The sequence below is a fragment of the Podarcis cretensis genome, assembly GCF_951804945.1.
Source record: "Podarcis cretensis genome assembly, chromosome: 11".
NCBI classification, from domain to species: Eukaryota; Metazoa; Chordata; class Lepidosauria; order Squamata; family Lacertidae; genus Podarcis; species Podarcis cretensis.
The window spans coordinates 5505231-5524143 of NC_137180.1; the positions used below are offsets into that span (position 1 = coordinate 5505231).

Genomic DNA, 18913 nt, shown 5'->3' on the forward strand with positions numbered 1-18913 from the left:
GTGAAAAAGGCAACCTAGTCACTAGCCAATACAACCCAGGGGGAAAGAATCCTTTCTGACTCTAGCTACGGTGATCAGTCATGTTGAGTTGTAGAAGAATAATTCATCAGATTTTTTCCATTTTCCATTTTATTGAGAAATAAATCCATTAGAGCAGGCTTCCTCAACCTCGGTCTTCCAGATGTTTTTGGCCTACAACTCCCATGATCCATAGCCAGCAGGACCAGCGGTCAGGGATGATGGGAATTGTAGTCTCAAAACATCTGGAGGGCTGAGGTTGATTGAGGAAGCCTGCATTAGACTCTACAACTTGTATCTAGTTGTGGTATTACTTTATACTCTGAGACCATGTGGCAAAGAGAGTAGTATGCCCTGACTGGAACATAAATATCAGAATCCGGAAATATAGCACATACATCAATGCTCATTGTAGGAGATGATGTTGATAAGCAGAAGAGTCAAAACTAGGAACCAGTTGGAAAGAGCATGGCACCCCCTCTCTGTGATCCAAACCAATCTACATCCCCTCGTTTTCTTTCGTTAAACTTTTTTTTTTTTTAGCATAACGGCGCTGTACAGATCTGAACCTTGGCAAAAGATGGTAGACGTGGAGTAGTCTTCGAGTACCTGCAACAATCTACCTGATTTCTGACCTTTGCCTAGGGAACAATTGTTGCAACTGCCTATAATCATACAGTGGTGCCTCGCAAGACGAAATTAATCCGTTCCGTGAGGCTCTTCGTCTAGCGGTTTTTTCGTCTTGCGAAGCAAGCCCATTGACAGCTTAGCGGATCAGCGCTATTAGCGGTTTAGCGGCTTTTAGCGGATCAGCTAATAAGCGGCTTATCAGCGGATCAGCTGATAAGCGGCTTAGGGCTTAGGAAAAGGGGGGGAAAAGGGAAAAAACCCCGCAGGAACTCGCAAGACATTTACGTCTTGCGAAGCAAGCCCATAGGGAAATTCGTTTTGCGAAGCGCCTCCAAAACGGAAAACCCTTTCGTCTAGCGGGTTTTCCGTCTTGCGAGGCGTTCGTCTTGCGGGGCACCACTGTAACAGTATCTGTGAACAGGATGCACTATAGATCCTGGTGTTCTCTCAGAAGCAACAAGTAAGTGCTGCTTTTTCATATCCTTGGCCACTTTACTTCTCAGTGTAAAACAGAAACACCTAAAGAAGTTGTCTTTTTTTCAGCCATGTGAAGGCATTGACACTTATAAATGCTTCAATCTCTATCCTTCCTTTTATGCGCATATGTAAAAAAGAAAGAAAAGGGAAGGCTGGAGAATGTCACCAGTCATTTATTTATTGTGCCTGTGGGGAAAATGAACAAAATGCAGTGGCTGCATGCACTGATGGCGGTGTTGGAGCCTGATAATCGTGCTAGGTTAACTCATCTGATTGCTTGTTAACTTCGTAAGAAATCAATGGCGTGCGCTAACATGGTTCGATGGAAGAGATCATCGTCTAAGTCGCCAGAGATTTCTTACTAAGATTATCATTGTGGTGTGCCACCATTGTCTGAATGATATGCAGGGCACTTTAATCAGCATGCCTAAGAACATTCTGACCTTGCCGTATAAATGATCTCAGCAGCAAACCAGCTAAAGACCGTGGAAACTCTTGCTTCCTTATAATACTTAATATGGTGTGTTGCATATTTCTAGTAATCATGGCTATTAAGTGGGATAATCAGTTTGTATATTTATGCGGCGTAGGGTCAGACTAGATGTAATGCTAAGTGCAGAACTGCCTCTGAAAATGGCAGCCACATAAAGAAAACCAGTTTAACCCTGTTTAGGCTTTCTTGCCCCCATGTAATCATGGTGGTGGGAGTGTCAGAGCAGGGTGCTCTCTGGCCCCATTCTTCCTTTCTATTGCATTAACGTTACTGCTCCTGCAATCCTTTGCATTGGGAGCTGGACTTATGCAGCAATTATGTAGGATCCCCACATGATTTCGAGCCCTAGGACAGGCATAGGCAAACTCGGCCCTCCAGATGGTTTGGGACTACAACTCCCATCATCCCTGACCACTGGTCCTGCTAGCTAGGGATGATGGGAGTCCCAAAACGTCTGGAGGGCCGGGTTTGCCTGTGCCTGCCCTGGGATATCATGAGGCAAAAACGGTCCCTGGTGCAGAAGTAAAACCCCAGCTTCTCACATGGGAGTGAGTTGTGGGAGTGTGTAGCCACAGAGGGGGTGGGGCTTAAACTAGACACTCTCGGTGGCACCCCCGGCCCCTGTGATTCCTTCTGCTCTTCACCACTTGCGCTCGCTTGTCAAGGAGAGAACTGGTCAGCAAGCAGATTGTAGCAACTGTTGCTCGTTTTCCTCAGGACTATCACCACTCTCGTCTTCATCTCTTCTGAGCTGGCCAGTAGTTGGGTGGGCAACAGTGGAGAAAAGCAGCAGCAGGTCCAGGGTGGGTCTGGGGCCAGTGCCCATGCCAGCCCTTGACAGATGCCAGGGGTTGGGTTAGGATATGGGTTGCCTAATTCCTTCTCTGCTACAAAGCATGCTGGGTATTTTCATGCAAGTCTTGTTCTCTTTTCCCTACCTAACCCATCTGTCAGTATTGTGGCAAGAGCCTCTTCTGGGATGACCTTCCAGTTGTTATTGGACTCCTATTCCCACTATCCCTGGCCACAACATGCAGGCCACTGTGTTGATTATATCTGCACTCGCTGGATCATCACCTTGCCGTGGTGAGTGGGCTTACATATTCCTATGACCCTTGTGAGTGAAGCTGTCAGGAGTCTCGTACTCCAAGCAGGGTCACCCAAGGCGGTAAGGTCAAAGGGGAGGAGCTAGACAAAGAATGACCCAAAAAGTCCTCAACGGCACAACAGGCGGAAGATTACTTAAGTAGTTATAACTTTGCAGCTAAAATGTATGAAAAAGCAATTGTGTGTTTGCAGGAAGCTGTGACATAATAACTCCTTGCTTGCTTCTTGTGCAACGTGTGAAATGGCCCCAATACTGAAAGACTTAGTTCCTTAGTTTACTGGTTGACCCATTTTATTTTCTGAGTATGTTTCCCAAAGGCTTAGACAAATGAACTAAGTTTCCTCATAATGTATGCTCATTCTAGCACCGTCCAGTGCTAATGGCATGGTGCTCCATTGGCATATGATAGATAGAGCAATATAATTTGCTCTATTGCTTTCCTGGAGCAGGAGGAGGGTGACCGTGCTATTCTACACATTTTGACTTTAAATTTAAAAAGTGCTGAGTTTTAGAAGACGGTAAAACATTTTTACAAGATGACCCAAGGACTTGGTGCGGGGAGATTGGTGTTGCTCCACATTTGAGGTGTTACAGGCATTCTTCAGTAGACGTCAGTGAATCTTGTTCAACTATTAAAATGCAACTCTAGCAGTAACCATGCAGCTCTGAGGGTGAGAAGTAAGTTTCCCAGTCACTAAACATTGTTTGAGTGCTTGAAAAATGTGATATCCACTTTATAGAAGTTCTACCTTGAGGAACAACAAATGTACAGTGGTACCTCGCAAGACGAATGCCTCGTAAGACGAAAAACTCGCAAGACAAAAGAGTTTTTCGTTTTTTGAGCTGCTTCGCAAGATGGATTTCCCTATGGGCTTGCTTCGCAAGACGAAAACGTCTTGCAAGTTTGTTTCCTTTGTCTTGCAAGTTTGTTTCCTTTTTCTTAAAACCGTGCATTCAGGGGGTGCAGTTGCGACTTGACTTCGAGGAGCAACTCATAGCACGCGGTGTGGTAGCCTTTTTTGAGGTTTTTGAAGACTTTGGTGATTTTTGAAGCTTTTCCAAAATCCGTGCTTCACAAGACGAAAAAAATCGCAAGACGGAAAAAAATCGCAGAACGAATTAATTTCGTCTTGTGAGGTACCACTGTACATTTGTTACTCCATACATTAGTACATTGTACGTTAGTACACTGCAAACTGATTTATCTGGGAGGACCCTCAGTCTTCCTGTCTTCCCCCACTTTCTTTTTGCCTTTATTTTCCACCTCTACTCATGGTTTCTTATCAATAGAAGAACAATATGATACGAGAACTATCCATTTCCCTCCTGATAAAGGAAATGCATGCTGCTGCTTTTTTTGAGGCACATGGAAATCCTGGAGACTTTGCATTCAGAACATTTGTGCTGTGTTCCTTTGCCAACCGTAACCTTCGAATGTGACTTACTGTCAATTTCCATGGGACTAGCATCTTCTGTCTGGGAAATGGTCATCATTATTGTCTTTGAGACACTCATAGAGGTGAATGAGCATCATAAGCACTGATGAGCAAAGGCTAGTATTTGACTTGTACATTAGTTTGTTGATGCCAGAAGGTCTCTGTTTCATGCTGCACTCCCTATGTGCACAATTCTGTTCCACAGTGATTCTGCACCAGTGATTTTTCTTTTCATCAATAATCTCAGTAGAAAAATATTTTCTGAAAATTGTGTCGTAATGGTAATTCTTTGCAATAGTTGACCTATGATGCAAATAGGGTAAAACTACTTCTTTAGCTTGCAGAACATATAATAGGTCCTAGAACAGACAATTCAACGGTAAGTCTGTGAGCTCTTAGAAAAGGATGCTGACATTACTAAGACTCAGCATAGGTTTTTAAAAAATAAGTTATGTCAGATGACGCTAATTTCTTTCTTTTTTGAGTACAAGCTTGGTGGATCAGGGGAATGCTGTGGAAATAGTGTATCTTGATTTCAGTAAGGCTTTTGACAAAGTCCTCCATGATATTCTTGCAAGGAAGCTGGTAATATGTGGGTTGAAAAAGGTAACTGTTATGTGGCTTTGTAGCTCGTTGACTGACGGAACCCAAAGAGTACTCATTAATGGTTCCTCGTCATCCTGGGGAAAAGTGACAAGTGGGGTGCTGCAGGATTCTGTCCTGGGCCCAGTGTTGTTCAACATATTTATAAATGACTTGGATGAAGGAATTGAAGGGATGCTCATCAAATTTGCAGATGATACCAAACTGGGAGGGGTTACTAATGCTGTAGAAGATAGAATCAGAATTCAAAATGACCTTAACAGATTGGAGAACTGGGGCCAAGCTAACAAAATGAATTTCCATAGGGACAAATGTAAGGTTCTGCACTTAGGCAGGAAGAACGAGATGCACAAATATAGGGTCAGGGACACCTGGCTTACTAGGAGTACAAGTGAAAAGGATCTAGGGGTTTTGGTGGGCCACAAGCTTAACATGAGTCAGCAGTGTGATGCCGCTGCAAAAAAAGCTAATGCTGCTCTAGGCTTCCTCAACAGAAGTATAGTATCCAGATAAAGGGAAGTAAGAGTACCACTCTATTCTGCCTTGGTCATGCCACACATGGAATACTGGGTCCAGTTCTGGGCATCTCAATTTAAGAAGGATGTTGTCAAGCTGGAAGGTGTGCAGAGGAGGGCAACCAAGATGATCAAGCGTCAGAAACTAGACCCGAGGAGGGCGTGAAGGATTTGGGTATGTTTAGCCTGGAAAAGCGGAGACTGTGAGGAAATATGATAGCCATCTTCAAATATCTAAAGGGCTGTCACACAGAGAGGGAACAAGCTTGTTTTCTCCTGCTCTGGAGGGCAGGACTCAAACCAATGGCTTCAAGTTACAAGTTATGAGATTCCAACTAAACATCAGAAAAAAACTTTCCAAGAGTAAGGGCTATTTGACAGTGGAACGGTCTATAGGGCTGTCACACAGAGAGGGAACAAGCTTGTTTTCCTCCTGCTCTGGAGGCTGGGACCTGATCCAATGGCTTCAAGTTACAAGAAAGGAGATTTCAACTAAACATACTGTCAGAAAGTGTTTCTGCAAGAGCTGTTTGACTCTGGAACAGTCTCCCTCTGGAGGTTGTGGACTCTCCTTCCTTGGAAGCATTTAAGCAGAGGTTGGCTGGCCACCTGTCATGGATGCTTTAGCTGAGATTCCTGCATTTCAGGGGGTTGGACTAGATGACCCTTGGATCCCTTCCAACTCTATGATTTTATGGTAAAGAAAACGGGCGATTCAGCAATTTCTTACTGAACCATTAGTAAGATATACTAGATATTTCTCAAAAGAATGATCTGAACAATGGGCTATTTATGTGTATTAGGCTTGCCATACGTCAGGAAAATTCTGGTTTTTGCGTGTAAAAATGGCATTGGGGGAATTTTGCCAAATCAGCAAAATGTCGGGGGAAACCTGGATGTATGGCAACGCAATGGTAAAAGGAGTGCAAACAGCACCAAAAGCTTAAAAAAAGCTCAACAATTTGAATGGGTTTCTTTAAGAAAAGCAATTCTACTCTTTGAAATATGTCAACCCTAATGTGCACTAAAAACAACTATATACTACCCTTCTTCCTACTCAGGGTTTTCAGATGGTGTATAGCCAATTACAGAACCCACCCTGTTCCAAAGCCTATGTCACTAATGTGGTGCCGTTCAGTTGTTCTTAGACTACAACATCCATTATTTCTTACCATTTTTCAGGTTGGCTGGACTGATGGAAGTTGGACTCTACACTGGCCACTCCTGCTATAATGCAATAGAATGAAATATATTCCCAGTAAACTTGGGTTAACAAAGTGGATTATAGGAAGTAATAGCTACACAGATTTTATTTATGATGCCTGTTCTACACACTCATACAGAAATTGCCTCCGCTATCCCCCACCGGTCATCTGCACCAGTATTAACTATGCTCTCTCTTTTACTACCCAACCTGAATTACTCGAGCTTGTAGTATTTGCCTGAATCTATTTAAAACTTTACTTGCTATCTTGAGACATTCAAAAGCAAGTTGTTTTTCCTCCACTGAACTTGTGTGTGTTTGTGTGTGAATGTGTTTCCCTCCAAGGAAATGATGCTGTGATAGTACATTACACCATGGAAGAAGCCGTGAGTATTTTATGTAGCAGTAGAGTAAGGAGCTGCTTCAAGGAAACTCTGGCTTCCACCCAGTTTTGAATACAATGTCTTTGGTTTCTTTGTCCGGTCCTTTATAATGGCTAAAAAGCCTCTTACTGTAGTTAAGACCTGCTCTTTCCACCCACCCCTCTTCCCCAGTTCCCATCAATATAAAGAAAATCCTCCAGTTCTTAAATCTCTTTTCAGTTAGTGTGTACTACTAAGAGAGTTTTTAATGCTCTGCTAGTGCTCTGTGGGGTGGCACTGACTTTATTTTTTTTTTGTAAAACCTACTTTTCTAAATCTTTTAAAAGTAAATGTTATCTCCAGAGCATTTGCAAATTCAGACTCTGTGCCCATCCTAAAGAGGATTAACTGAAATAAAGATACATTTAACAGCAAAAGAATATCTGGGTGCCCCCCCCCCTTTTCTCTCTCTCTTTTTTTTACTAGGAAGGAGTGTGCACAGAAACATGTATTAATGCCTTGGAGTAAATGTTTAATATTGAAGCACTCCATTCCTTTCTTATGCTTTCTGGGCAGAATAGCAAATGGAAATTATTTGAAAAGAGGGTTTTTAAAGGCTTCACGGCTCTTCTCAGATGTTGGGAAATAAAATAGGCCTGACCCACATTAGCAAAAAAACAATTTGGATGGTGTTGATAATGGCGTCACATGGAGCTTCGTATTGTCTGATGCACTGATTACTGATGAGCATGATCATATTAGACTAATATATTGTATCCCCCCCCCAAAAAAAAAAACACTTCAGTTGTCGTTTTTGTAGAACCAGACAGAATCCCTTCACTTTGTACTTCATTCTGAATGATGGAGTGAATTGCCATACTCTTATGTTAGTCTGCATTTAAAGGTATTAGCTGGCTTCAGAAACTTTAGTCCTGTGTGTGAGAGTGATTTTATTAAGAAGGAAGTTTTTAAAATGTATTCTCTTGAGCTCATTCATGTGTAATCCAACTATAGCACTTACAACAAGAAATCGAAAGCATCTGAGCTCCTTCACAGGAGGCACCTTTGATGAAAGTGGTGGCATCCTTCTGGTTTGTGTTCAGTCAAGAACCTTCCTTGCCTGGTGACCACCAGAGATTTTGAACTCTAGCACGGTCAGTGGTCAGGGATGATGGGAGTTGCAGTCCAGCATCAACTGGAAGGCTGCGGACTTCCATATTAGCAACTTTTAAGCTGATCAAATCCAAACTTCATTGGTTGTGGCCTTTATTTGTCAGCTTAAAACTTCTAGAAAGAAACCACCAGCAGCAAGTTGCTATCTCAACAAGAACCTCCCAGTAGAGATTGATGCAAATACCTCTTTCAGCATCTTTGTCTGTTTTGGTGTTCCTTGGACACACACCTTCTTATTAATTATTTTGCTTTTCAGACTTCCTGTCTTTCCTTCTGGTGAATTTGGGTTTGATTTATCCGAGTTTATGGTCTTTGTTCTTAGGGACAAAACTTCCATTTCTTAAAGTTATATGTCTTGCATTTTGTAGCCTCCTTGACCCACATACAGTCTGTGATAGACACTGTATTTAAGCCTCTATTACAAATGTATGTGTATGCTTGGAAAATTAGGCTTCATGCTTGTTGAAGGTATGTGACCCTCTAGCTTCATTCTTCAACTTCCCTTTTCACTCTCTTGCAAAATGCGATGCTGAAAAAGCATATTTGGGGTTTATTTTTTTTGGGGGGGGGGGAGAGGGGTTGGAGTAATTTTCCACTTAAACATATTTCATTTTCAATGTTATGGTCACTGTTTCTAAGTAGCTCAACATTGTTTGTCTTGAATCAGTTCCTTGGCACCACTGGTGATTAAATCAACAGTCGCCTCTTTCCTTGTAGACTTATAAATAACTACATCAGGGAAATTTGTCTAGTTCTGTAAGGCCCAAAATTACATTTTACCCTCATATATTTATGGCATTCATTATTATATTTTCTACCTTCTTCCACCTTCCTGATGCCTCCTCGCATTTCAAGATCACCATCAGAATTTTGGTCAGGTAGCATAATATGTCCCTAATACTGTATTGCTTTTTTTGGCTTGAACTTCTACCTGTAGTGATTCTGTGAATAAACTTGTTTCCTGCAAGAGCTGGGACTGTGTGCTTCCTTTGACATAGCGGTACTCCAATATGACCCACAGATTTTGTATCCAGGGATAACAGTATCCTATTGGTTTTTTTCTGCTCTTCTACGCTTCTGCCCCCCCCCCCCCCGGCTTGTCCACATTTGATAATTACTTAGCTGTTAATCCATTTCCTCCACCACCACCATTTTGAATTAGTCTGGAGAAGTCCACAACCACACGTATTTGAATTTGTACTTGAGGAGCAATTTTGGTCTTTCATGTTCATCCCAGCAAGTGATCCCTGTTGTGTTTGTCGCCTCCTTCTATTTTGTTGATTCTATTATGCCAATTAAGTACGCACAGGGCATGCACTCAAATAGCTGAAGGCGCGCATGAGCACATGCATAGATCACCCTGGAGAGCTGCTGCCACCACGGTAGGCAGTAGTGAGTTAGATGGTGCCAGTGACTTTAGGCAGCTTTCTGAGTGCCCTTCTTTTGCAGCTCAGAGCCTGGAGTTGGGAGCAGGGAGGAAAGTGAAAAGTCAAAGCCAATCCCAGGTTTAATCAACATTTTGGACTGGGGAGAAGGCGGGGTTCATTGTGAATAAGATCAGACATTGGTAATCAGCCCCTGGTAATCCTGGTCTACTTTCCCCAGAAGTTGGTTTAGATGCTACACATACAGCTTTTGTGATCTTGGGTGCCAGCAGTTGGTTCCATTATAGTTCATTCAGGTAAAAAGGCAAAGTTGGAAAAGATGAAACTCAGTGAAGAAAGAAATTAAGGCCCCACTGCATACCTGGGGGGAAAGTAGTTGAGTGGGGAAGAGGATTGGGGTGGGGAATGATCAGGGTCTAAGAAGGACATGGGGAAGAATTCTAATAGTTGTGAAAAAAGAAAAGAACGAAGAAGAAAATGGCAGAGGGGAGAAGAAGGATTCCAGGATTAGAAAGTGATGAGGAATGTGAAGAGGTGAATTGATGAGAAAGGAAGGGAGCAGGAATAAATTATGAAATGAAGGAAGGCTAAAAGATGGAAGAACAAAAGAAGAGGAGGAGGGTTAATTTTGACCATTCCCAGCCCACCAGCATTCTGAGGCCCCACCGGATTCTTAGATGCCCCAGGTCACCTTTTGGATTGTCATCATCATCATCATCAAGTTGTTGGAGCCAAACTTAGCAGCTGCTGCTCACGGGACTCAGCTGGTATATGAGTGACTTGAGGAGGGAAGGGAGGAGACAGTGACCAGCCCCTCTGCTTTTCCTGCTAATCCATCTTCACCTTAGGGAATAGAGTACCCAAGTGGCTGCGAGAGTCGGGGGGCGGGGGGGGGGAAGGAACAAAACAGAGAACAAGGGGAGGCAATAGCCAAGTCCTGAGTTAGAAGACGTTTAAGGTCTTGTATATATAAAATAGATGTTCATAAATGTACCAAACACATGCAAATATGTAAACCACCTGTCTGAAACCCACAGAAAAGTCCTGAAACCATTTTCTCTCTCCCAAAATGACCTCAAATATTTCTCTGCAAGGTCTAAGGAAATGGGAAAGCTCCCCATTGTCGCTGTGCTCACAAATCCTGCCTTAACGGCACATTTAAAGTGTGAATAGGGTGAGCCTGTGACCTGGATTCAGGAATTAAATAGTTATAATAACAAAAGAGTGGCCAAAACCCAGATAATGCATTCAGGTAAATGGCAGACAGGAGATAAACAACGCACTCAGATTTCTGTTGTAGACCGCCTTTTCTGTGATGTAGGTATGATATATCTGGAGGGTGGTCTTGGGCTACACCCCTTCTGGGATGTATGTATGTATGTTTCTGGGGGTGGTCTGGAGTTTGAGGGTGGGCAATTTAAAATGTCTATATAAGGGTGGGCACACCTTGGTTCTGGGTCCCTCCCCCCCTCCTGTGTGTGAGGGGGAGCACCCTTTTGCCACAGCTTTAATAAAGATCAGGTTTACTAGCTGCTTTGCTTCTCAGTATTCTCTGGTTGGTCTCTGTTGTTTTCTCCTACAACCTACAAAAGGACTATATGGGCTCTTGGGTACCCCATAAGGGAAAAGGAGCAGTTTTTTCTCATAGCACCTGCAAACAACAACACAAAAAGCATCGCCAGCAAACCTGGTGCCAGTCACCAGGCCCAGTTTTAAAACTACTGCTGATTTGGATTTTTGCAGCCCTCTGTTTTCCTGTTTTGCACTCACTGCACAAAGCTCTTCATGTTTGTGGTTGGTTTCCCGTTTTCTTTTAAAGCAGCTGAATGCTCAGCAACCCTAGTAAGAATTCTCTCTGTGCACAGAAGCAACAAGACAGCCCTGTGCGTGGGAGTTTTGAGTATGTTTATACTTCTTTGGTGGTGGTAGTATGATGCTGGTGTCCTCCATCATTACGTTTAGAGCTGTGGTTTTCAGCTGGGGTGCCTTGAATGGTGGCCAGGGATGCCACGGGCAGCGCCAGCCTCCATCCCTCCTTCCTTCCCTTCCTCCTCTGATGTCCTCCCATGTCTCTGTCTCCAGAGGTTTGTGCAGCTGTTTGTTGCAGTGGGCCTGGCTACAAGCTCTCCAGTCGAATGGTGCCTCTGGGGTCACTCAGGGGGTGCTGGTTGCCAGGAGCTGAGGTGGCCTCAGAGTAAGCAAGCAAAGTCAGGGAGGGAGCCCAAGGGGAGAGGAGGCTGAGGGAGCCCTCCACAAGGGAAGCTGATCAAAAAGGGGTGAGAGGCTGCCAGCTTGGCAGGGAAGGGGCCACATAAAACTGAACTCCTGAGACTCGGGCTGCGTTTCCCCGCAGGGGAGCTACAGAAAGAATGTAGTTGGTCAGGGGAGCCATGGACTCAAAAAGGTTGAAAACCTCTGGTCTAGAGTAAGAAAAATATTGATTCTTGCATCGATTCACCAACAGTCTATTTGGGAATTCATTGTCCAGTGTTCCTACAGTTAGAGTATCCTGCCCTTTGTCTTTCCTTAGAGATCCATCTTACTTATTGGAGTGTCGTTTCCCCTAAACGGGAAAACTTTGTGGCGCTCCAGTCTAGAACATTTTTGATTCCGTTTTGTGCACCACTCTGCTTTTCTAGAGGGCAAGCAAATTTCAAACCTGCTGAGCTGAACAGCATTGAGACTTTAACAATATGTTCAGTCTACCTGATCTTTTTGAAACAAATTGCATTGAAACTACCATGGCTCTAAGCCAAGGGCTGCTGGGAATTATGGTTCTTTGGGAGGGGCCAGAGATATCTTTAAAAAAAAAACAAAAACATTTCAGCACCCTCACCCCAAACTACCCATTTTTGACTTCTTGGAGGCCCAGGGGAGTCATGATAGTTAAAGCTGTGTGATGATATAGCTCAGGTAAGCCAGCCCACCTCAGTTCAAGCCTCAGACATTTATCTGAGAGTTTCATGAAGGCTTTTCCCCCTAGTGTAAGCATGTTTAGAATCTCAGCCTTAGCCTTAATCATGGCTCTGGTGATCGAAACAGCCAAAGGCTTTCACATTTTGATTGAAATATGAACAAAGATTCAACATGTATTTTTCCCTATAGCAAAGCTTCTTTAAAATGTGCCAACGCCTGTGTCTTCTGTCTCCAGACTTGTAATCCTAAATTAGCAAGCTTGTCTTTGCCTTGTTTACATACAGATGAAAGGCCAGGGTGTTTCAGCTTACTCTCTTTCCCTATCCTCTCTTTCTCTCTCTCATTTAATTGCTTCAAGTCTGGATTAACCCCTTTATTGGAATAAATAAATTTAAAGCTGAAGCAAGTTAAGGGATATATTTATATCAAAGTAAGCAGTCAAGTGCACAAGTCAGAGAGAATTAGAACTAACGTTTGCTTTTCTGACAAGGAAATAGCGTGGCTAGTGGGTGGGGGCCTTGTTTTTCAAATGCATCACTTTGTTCACTACATTTTGCTGCCTTATTCCTAGAAAACGATTCTTGCAGTTGAGGACAGCACTGTCCTCTTAAGTCAAAGATTGGTATGCTGCTGTTGCCCATTTGGAGTAGAGAGTTCTCTCTGGGCAGAGAGATGAAAGCTGAATTCCAGTTAATTACTTGGTCTGGATAAAATAAACCCTCACCTCGAGCTATCTTACAAATCCACCCAGAATTCTTGCTCTGTAAGGCACATATTATTTCAGGCCTGCATGCAATCTAAAAGAGGGGTGTTTTTTTAAAGCTTATTTTTAAAGGAGAGAAGGAAATTCTGTGCTTAATTCACTAGAAAGCAAATAATTTTATTCTGTTTCTGATCTTCATTTATAGCACCAGCAACAAGTGGTGCAGGCTGTGGAACGGGCCAAACAAGTGACCATGGCAGAACTGAACGCAATCATTGGGGTATGTCGTCTTTCCATTTTAGCTTTCATAGTCTTTTTTAAAATTAGTTCACTTTCTTTCTTTTTTCCTCCAAACTCTGCTTTTTGTTGTGAAGTTTAGTTCTCTCAGCTGGTCAGAAATAAATTGGACAGCAGTGGATCCAAGCACTGGTTAATCTGTGCTTCTACAAATTGGTCAAGCTGTCCCTTTGTCGCAGCCCACCTAACAATATATACATATACGCTGTGCTTTTGAAACTTTGTAACAAGCCAGCTGGTAAACAAAAGAATTCCACTGACCATGTAGCTATTTCTCATTTTCATTTTTCCAACTCATATCTTTTTAAATGTGCAGAAGCTCAAAAGACTGACAACCAAATTGACAGAAGAAGATGCTCCTATCTGGTGGAGAGCTTTGCCAGCCTTATATTTTAAGATCTTTCAGCCCCTCATTTACTCACTGGAAGTATCTACGGGCATCAAGATGTAATGTGTGAACTGAGACATCTGCTGTAGCAAGTTCCACAATCTGAAATGTACTTCTTTTGAGGATGTAGAAGAACAAATAGGATAATGCAGAAGGTGTAGGATTTGCAGTGCAGTGGTACCTTGGAAGTCGAACGGAATCTGTTCTAGAATTTCGTTCGACTTCCAAAACATTCGGAAACCAAGGCACGGCTTCTGATTGGCTGCAGGAAGCTCCTGCAGCCAATTGGAAGCCACGTCGGACATTTGGGTTCCAAAGAACGTTTGCAAACCGGAACACTCACTTCTGGGTTTGCGGCATTCAGGAGCCAAAACGTTTGACTCGCAAGGCATTTGGGATCCAAGGTACCACTGTAGTTTTTATCTCATGTGCTCCTGCAAAGCATGCATTTGGTTTTACTTATTTTTCAAAATTGTAACCCACCTCTTAAGCAGGCCAGAGTTCTCAAGGTGGTTGTAAAGAAAGTGGGAAAAGGTTGTGTCTGTTTTTAAGTCATATCATTTACAAATTAAAAATTAATATCTAAAATATTAGTAAACATTCATTAAACATTAAACAAAATATAAGAAAACAACAAGAAGTCATCAGCCACAGGTAATAGGTATTTTCAAAATTGACCATCAGATCTGATTATTTTCTGAATGCACTTCTCATTGCTTAGGGTGGAGAATGGCTTCTGTGCATGAAGGAGGAGGCTAAAGGAACATCTGTGCAAACCTCAAGATGCATTTCAAAGCTATCCAAATATGATCAGTAAACTGCACACTGATTGTGTCTTGACTTTGCATAGTGTACACCCTTTGACCTTTTTTTGCTTGTTGTTTTTTGCACCTCTTTTTAAAACACCTCTAGAAGAAATGGTGCGATTGAATCCTGGAAACAAAGCGCCCCCCCCACATGTGCCCTATTTCAGTTAGACAACTAAAAGGGCTACTTTGGCTGGTCAGCCATTATACCAGAGTAGAGCACCTTGTTTTCTCATGTTGCCTTTATTCCTTTGAACAATTCCAGCATGCCTTTCAGGCCTCTTTGCAAATATCATTCAGGTTGTTTTGACCTGGTATAATTGTATTTTGTAGCAAGGACGCAAAGTGCCACACACAGGGTTCTGTGTCCACACCTAGGAGATTTTCCCCACCAGCCCCTTGTACGTACTCCAAAGAGCTCGAGGTTGATATTTTAGATCAAATTCAGTGTGGCACAAGAAGCAAAATCTGCTCATATGGAATCGCTTTCCACTTTTACTAGTTCCTTTGTTTGTAGCTAATTCCAAGTCTCTGCCATCCCAAATACATAACACAGTTTTATGGAAATCCATAAGTCACATTCCAAGGCAAAGGTGGGTTGTTGGGGTTTTTTGCAGCATTATCTAGGAATAAGGGATTGGGTAATATGACTCGTAGTGGCCATCTATCATTACATTGCAGTTGGCTTTTTACTTTCTTGAGAACCGGTGGGCTCCTCATTGGCATTAACTGGGACAAGATTTTGTCCCAGTAAATTTAATATGAAATGTTAAATGCTGCCTCCTGAATTTCAAACATTGGGCACACAGTAACAACATTTAATGGGCTCCCTTTAAACAAAGGAGGAGGAGGAGAAAACTTTTTATGATTCACTTCTAAAGGCTGATAAAACAGTTGGTTGTTCAGAAGTACCATATAAAATAAAGGTGAGGAAAAATCACTAATAGCCCCATGATTCACATCTGTAATTATTCAGTTAGTTCAAGCAATTGTTTAAGTTATTCTAATGAAGACCTTACCCGTGTGCCTCTCCTTTCTCTGCCCACTCGCAAATGCTTTTTTCCCTTTTGTGTATAGAATATACATAAAAGTCTCCCTTTAAAAATGCACTGTATCAAACATGCTTTGAAATGCTAATTATTCCATTTACTTTCATTAAAATTCAAATTGCTGAGTGAAGATGTGGATAAGGGTTGCGGAATAATCAATCTGTAGTGAAGATATTCCTTCATTTATGCTTCTATCTTTTAACAAGGAAGTAAGGGCACTCTGATCCTGGCTGACAGTAGTGTAGAGCGTGGTCTGATTGTAGCTTGTTTTTCTTAATAGGCTATTTTGAGTGTTCTTTCCTATCCCTCTGACCACAAGAAAATACCAGCAGTCAATTAAAAAATATAAATGGGAAAGAGTAACCTTTATTTCCTCTGAAGTGCCCCTTAGAAAGAAGGAGATGAATCAGACAGAGTAGGTTGTGTCGAATCATGAATAACATTTGTTATATGTCTTTTACGCTCCAGTGGGGAGACTAGAAGATGAATAATTTCCCAATTAGTTTTCATTACCTAATAAAACTACTGCTATCTAAATATTCTTTGAATAAAATAAATTGCAAAAGGTCTGATTTTTTTTTTAAATGTAAGTGCTTTTTATGTAAAGTTATGAGAGTGTGAGCCTTGCTTTACTCTGATTGTTAGACATTTTTTAAAACCACTCAACATTGTTTTAGTTGATGGATATGCATCTTGTAGTCCAGTGTGTGTAGTTTTTGTTTTATTTCATTTTTTAACTGTTGTGTGGCGTTTCAGTGAAAATCTCCCTTTTAATTTTACTGTGAACTTCAAACTGCACCAAATGAATGCTTTCCCTCTGGCCGCTTGCTACCAGCTGGAGCTACAGCCTTTCAAACTAATTTAGATACCCTACATGGTTATACGTATTTAAATGAAGAAATATGAGAATAACATTGTCTTGCAAAAGGCATTTAATTTCACTGAGCAGGTAGGAGAGTTTATCCTTGCTAGGTGGCTGTTTTAACTAAATTTGGACATTCACAGGGTTGTGGGGAAACTCATTCTTCTCCCATGTGCCCACCCTCAGTCATTTTCATCACTTCTTTTAAAAAATAAATCTCTGTATACAAAATAATAGTGCTTCATTAATATCCATATTTTGGGGTTCCTCAAGCAGTGCACTATCTTGAGTATATCTTAGTAGAAAAAGGCAGGGTGTAAATGATACACATGCATACATAGAAATGTTAGGAAAGAAAGTGCAGTTCTTTGCAGAATAAAATATACATGGGAGATATACGGGGTCATCAAGGATTGATCTAAAGGAGTTCTGTGATGTAGTTCAGTATTTTGTGAACATGTATTTGTAGTACGTTGTAGATCCTTCATACCTTGATGCTAGGATTTTGTGAAACCTAATGAAACACCTTGTTAACTTTGCAATATTCTTCCTTCATTGGTAAATGAACCAAACCACTGATCCATGCCATTTAAATGTGGAATGCTGAAGTGAACTTGAAACACGGAGAGACGGGTTGTTCTCTTGACAGTAAACTAGTTGTGTTTAATGGAATGAAACACTTATAATGACTTCTTTCACAGGTCATGTTCCATTGAAAATTACTGACAGATTGTCACAAGTTAAATATTAGCCATCCTTCTTAAAATTTGTTTTTCAGGGGAAATGAAAGGGGGTGGGGAGAAGGATTTCTGGTGGAAACTTCACTATTATAATTATAACAGAACCCATTTGAGATGAAACTACTTTGTCACTGTTCACATTCCAGAGTTTTTATTCCAAGCTACACATATAGAAACATTTAATGCCCCCTCCAGAAATACTGCTCTTCACTGAAATGTTTTGGCTGGAGGTCTCTGTGCAGCTAAATGCCATTGGTCTACGACTCTTTCCTTTTTTCTGGTATACTTTTACATAAAATAGGTTAGAGTCTACCTTGAGTATCCCGAGATCCCCTTCTCCTTCTGTTTGTGCTGTGCTTCTCCAGCCTGGGGCTGGGGCTTCTTCAGTGGACCAGGGCCATCAACTCCTGAGTGAAGATAGTCAGGAGGCAGAGAAGTTTGGCAGGGGGGGGGAGAAGGAAGGGGTCTTTCTTCTCTGAGGGCAAAGGACCAGAGAAAAGTTGTTGAAGAAAAGGAAAAGGTGAGGTAAAAGATTGGTATCTATCATCATCAGTAGTATTGATAGTGCTGACCTTAATGGTGATTATAATAATATAAACTGGGAATAGAAAGGAGAAGACAGGGTGAGAAGTTGTTTGCTCTACCCCCTCTCAAGGAGGCAGGGGCAGCATCTTAAAGAACACAGTGTTCAACCCTAATTAATGTATCATTAGAATGAGAAATGGGCAGGTGAAGAAAGGGATTTAGAGTAGGGGTCGGCATACTACAGCCCCCGGGCTGGATCAGGCCCACCTGGTCCTAAATCTGGCCCGCGCCATGAAGCTGGAACCCGCTACAAAGCCGAGACTCCCAGCGATGGCAAAGGGAGGAAGAGGCCAAGCGGTGGCAGCTCTGCTAAACAAATGCCAATCAGTGGCGTTTGATTGGCAGAGACGTCTCCGTGCCGCGCTGGGGTAAACTAGGTGTGGCAGAGCTACCGCCGCTCAGCCTCTTCCTCCCGTTGCCGCCCTGGTGCTCCTGTGGGCCAGAGAGAAGAGCGGACGAGCTCGCTCTTTCTCTAGGTAGGAGGAAGCCTGTTTCGCGCCACCACCGCCAGCCCTTCGGCGAATGAGGCAGGTGGCAAACCGAGAAGGCAGCTGGGGCTGGGGAGGAGCACTACTTGCCCCCCTCGCAGTGTGCATAGGAATCAGATGATAGATAGATAGATAGATAGATAGATAGATAGATAGATAGTCATACCTTGGGTTAGATGTGCGTCAGGTTGAGCACTTTTGAAACGCGTTACTTCCGGGTTTCGCCGCTTGTGCATGCGCAGATGGTCAAAATGACGTCACATGCATGCGCGGAAGCAGCGAATCGCGGCACGCGCAGGCACGGGTTGCGTTCGCTTCAGGATGCGAACAGGGATCCAGAACGGATCCCGTTCATATCCAGAGGTACCACTGTATATAGTCTGGCCCTCCACAAGGTCTGAGAAACAGTGGACCGGCCCCGTGCGGAAAAAGTTTGCTGACCCCTGATTTAGAGTAATAGAGATGGACAGAGAAGAATATGGAAGTAAGTGTGGAAGTCAGAGGGAAACAATTTTAAAACTATTTGTACACATTGACTTGGATCAAAGAACTACCAAACTGTATTTCAAAAATGTCAGCTGTCCATCAGCTCCCTATTTCCCATTGTAAACTGCTTTTGATGTAGGGGTGTTTCAAAAGCAGTTTGTGAGAGGACATTGGGATCTGTTGCTGAAA

The 18913-nt window shown here is 42.5% G+C and overlaps 1 protein-coding gene across 6 annotated transcripts in view; it reads left to right on the forward strand.

The window, feature by feature from the left end:
- Positions 1–18913, forward strand: part of LOC307227005 (transducin-like enhancer protein 4) — a 139822-nt gene that overhangs the window by 51407 nt on the left and 69502 nt on the right. For 4 of the 6 annotated variants that reach the window (XR_013843760.1, XR_013843761.1, XR_013843764.1 and 1 more), the window contains one exon: positions 13229–13303. The exons of the other annotated variants lie outside the window; for them this stretch is intronic. Coding sequence is in view for 1 of the 4 variants with exons in the window: in XM_079996074.1 (XP_079852200.1) it covers positions 13229–13303 (75 nt within the window). In the remaining 3 variants the exon portion in view is untranslated. The remainder of the gene's footprint in view (positions 1–13228; positions 13304–18913) is intronic. 6 annotated transcript variants of the gene reach the window in all.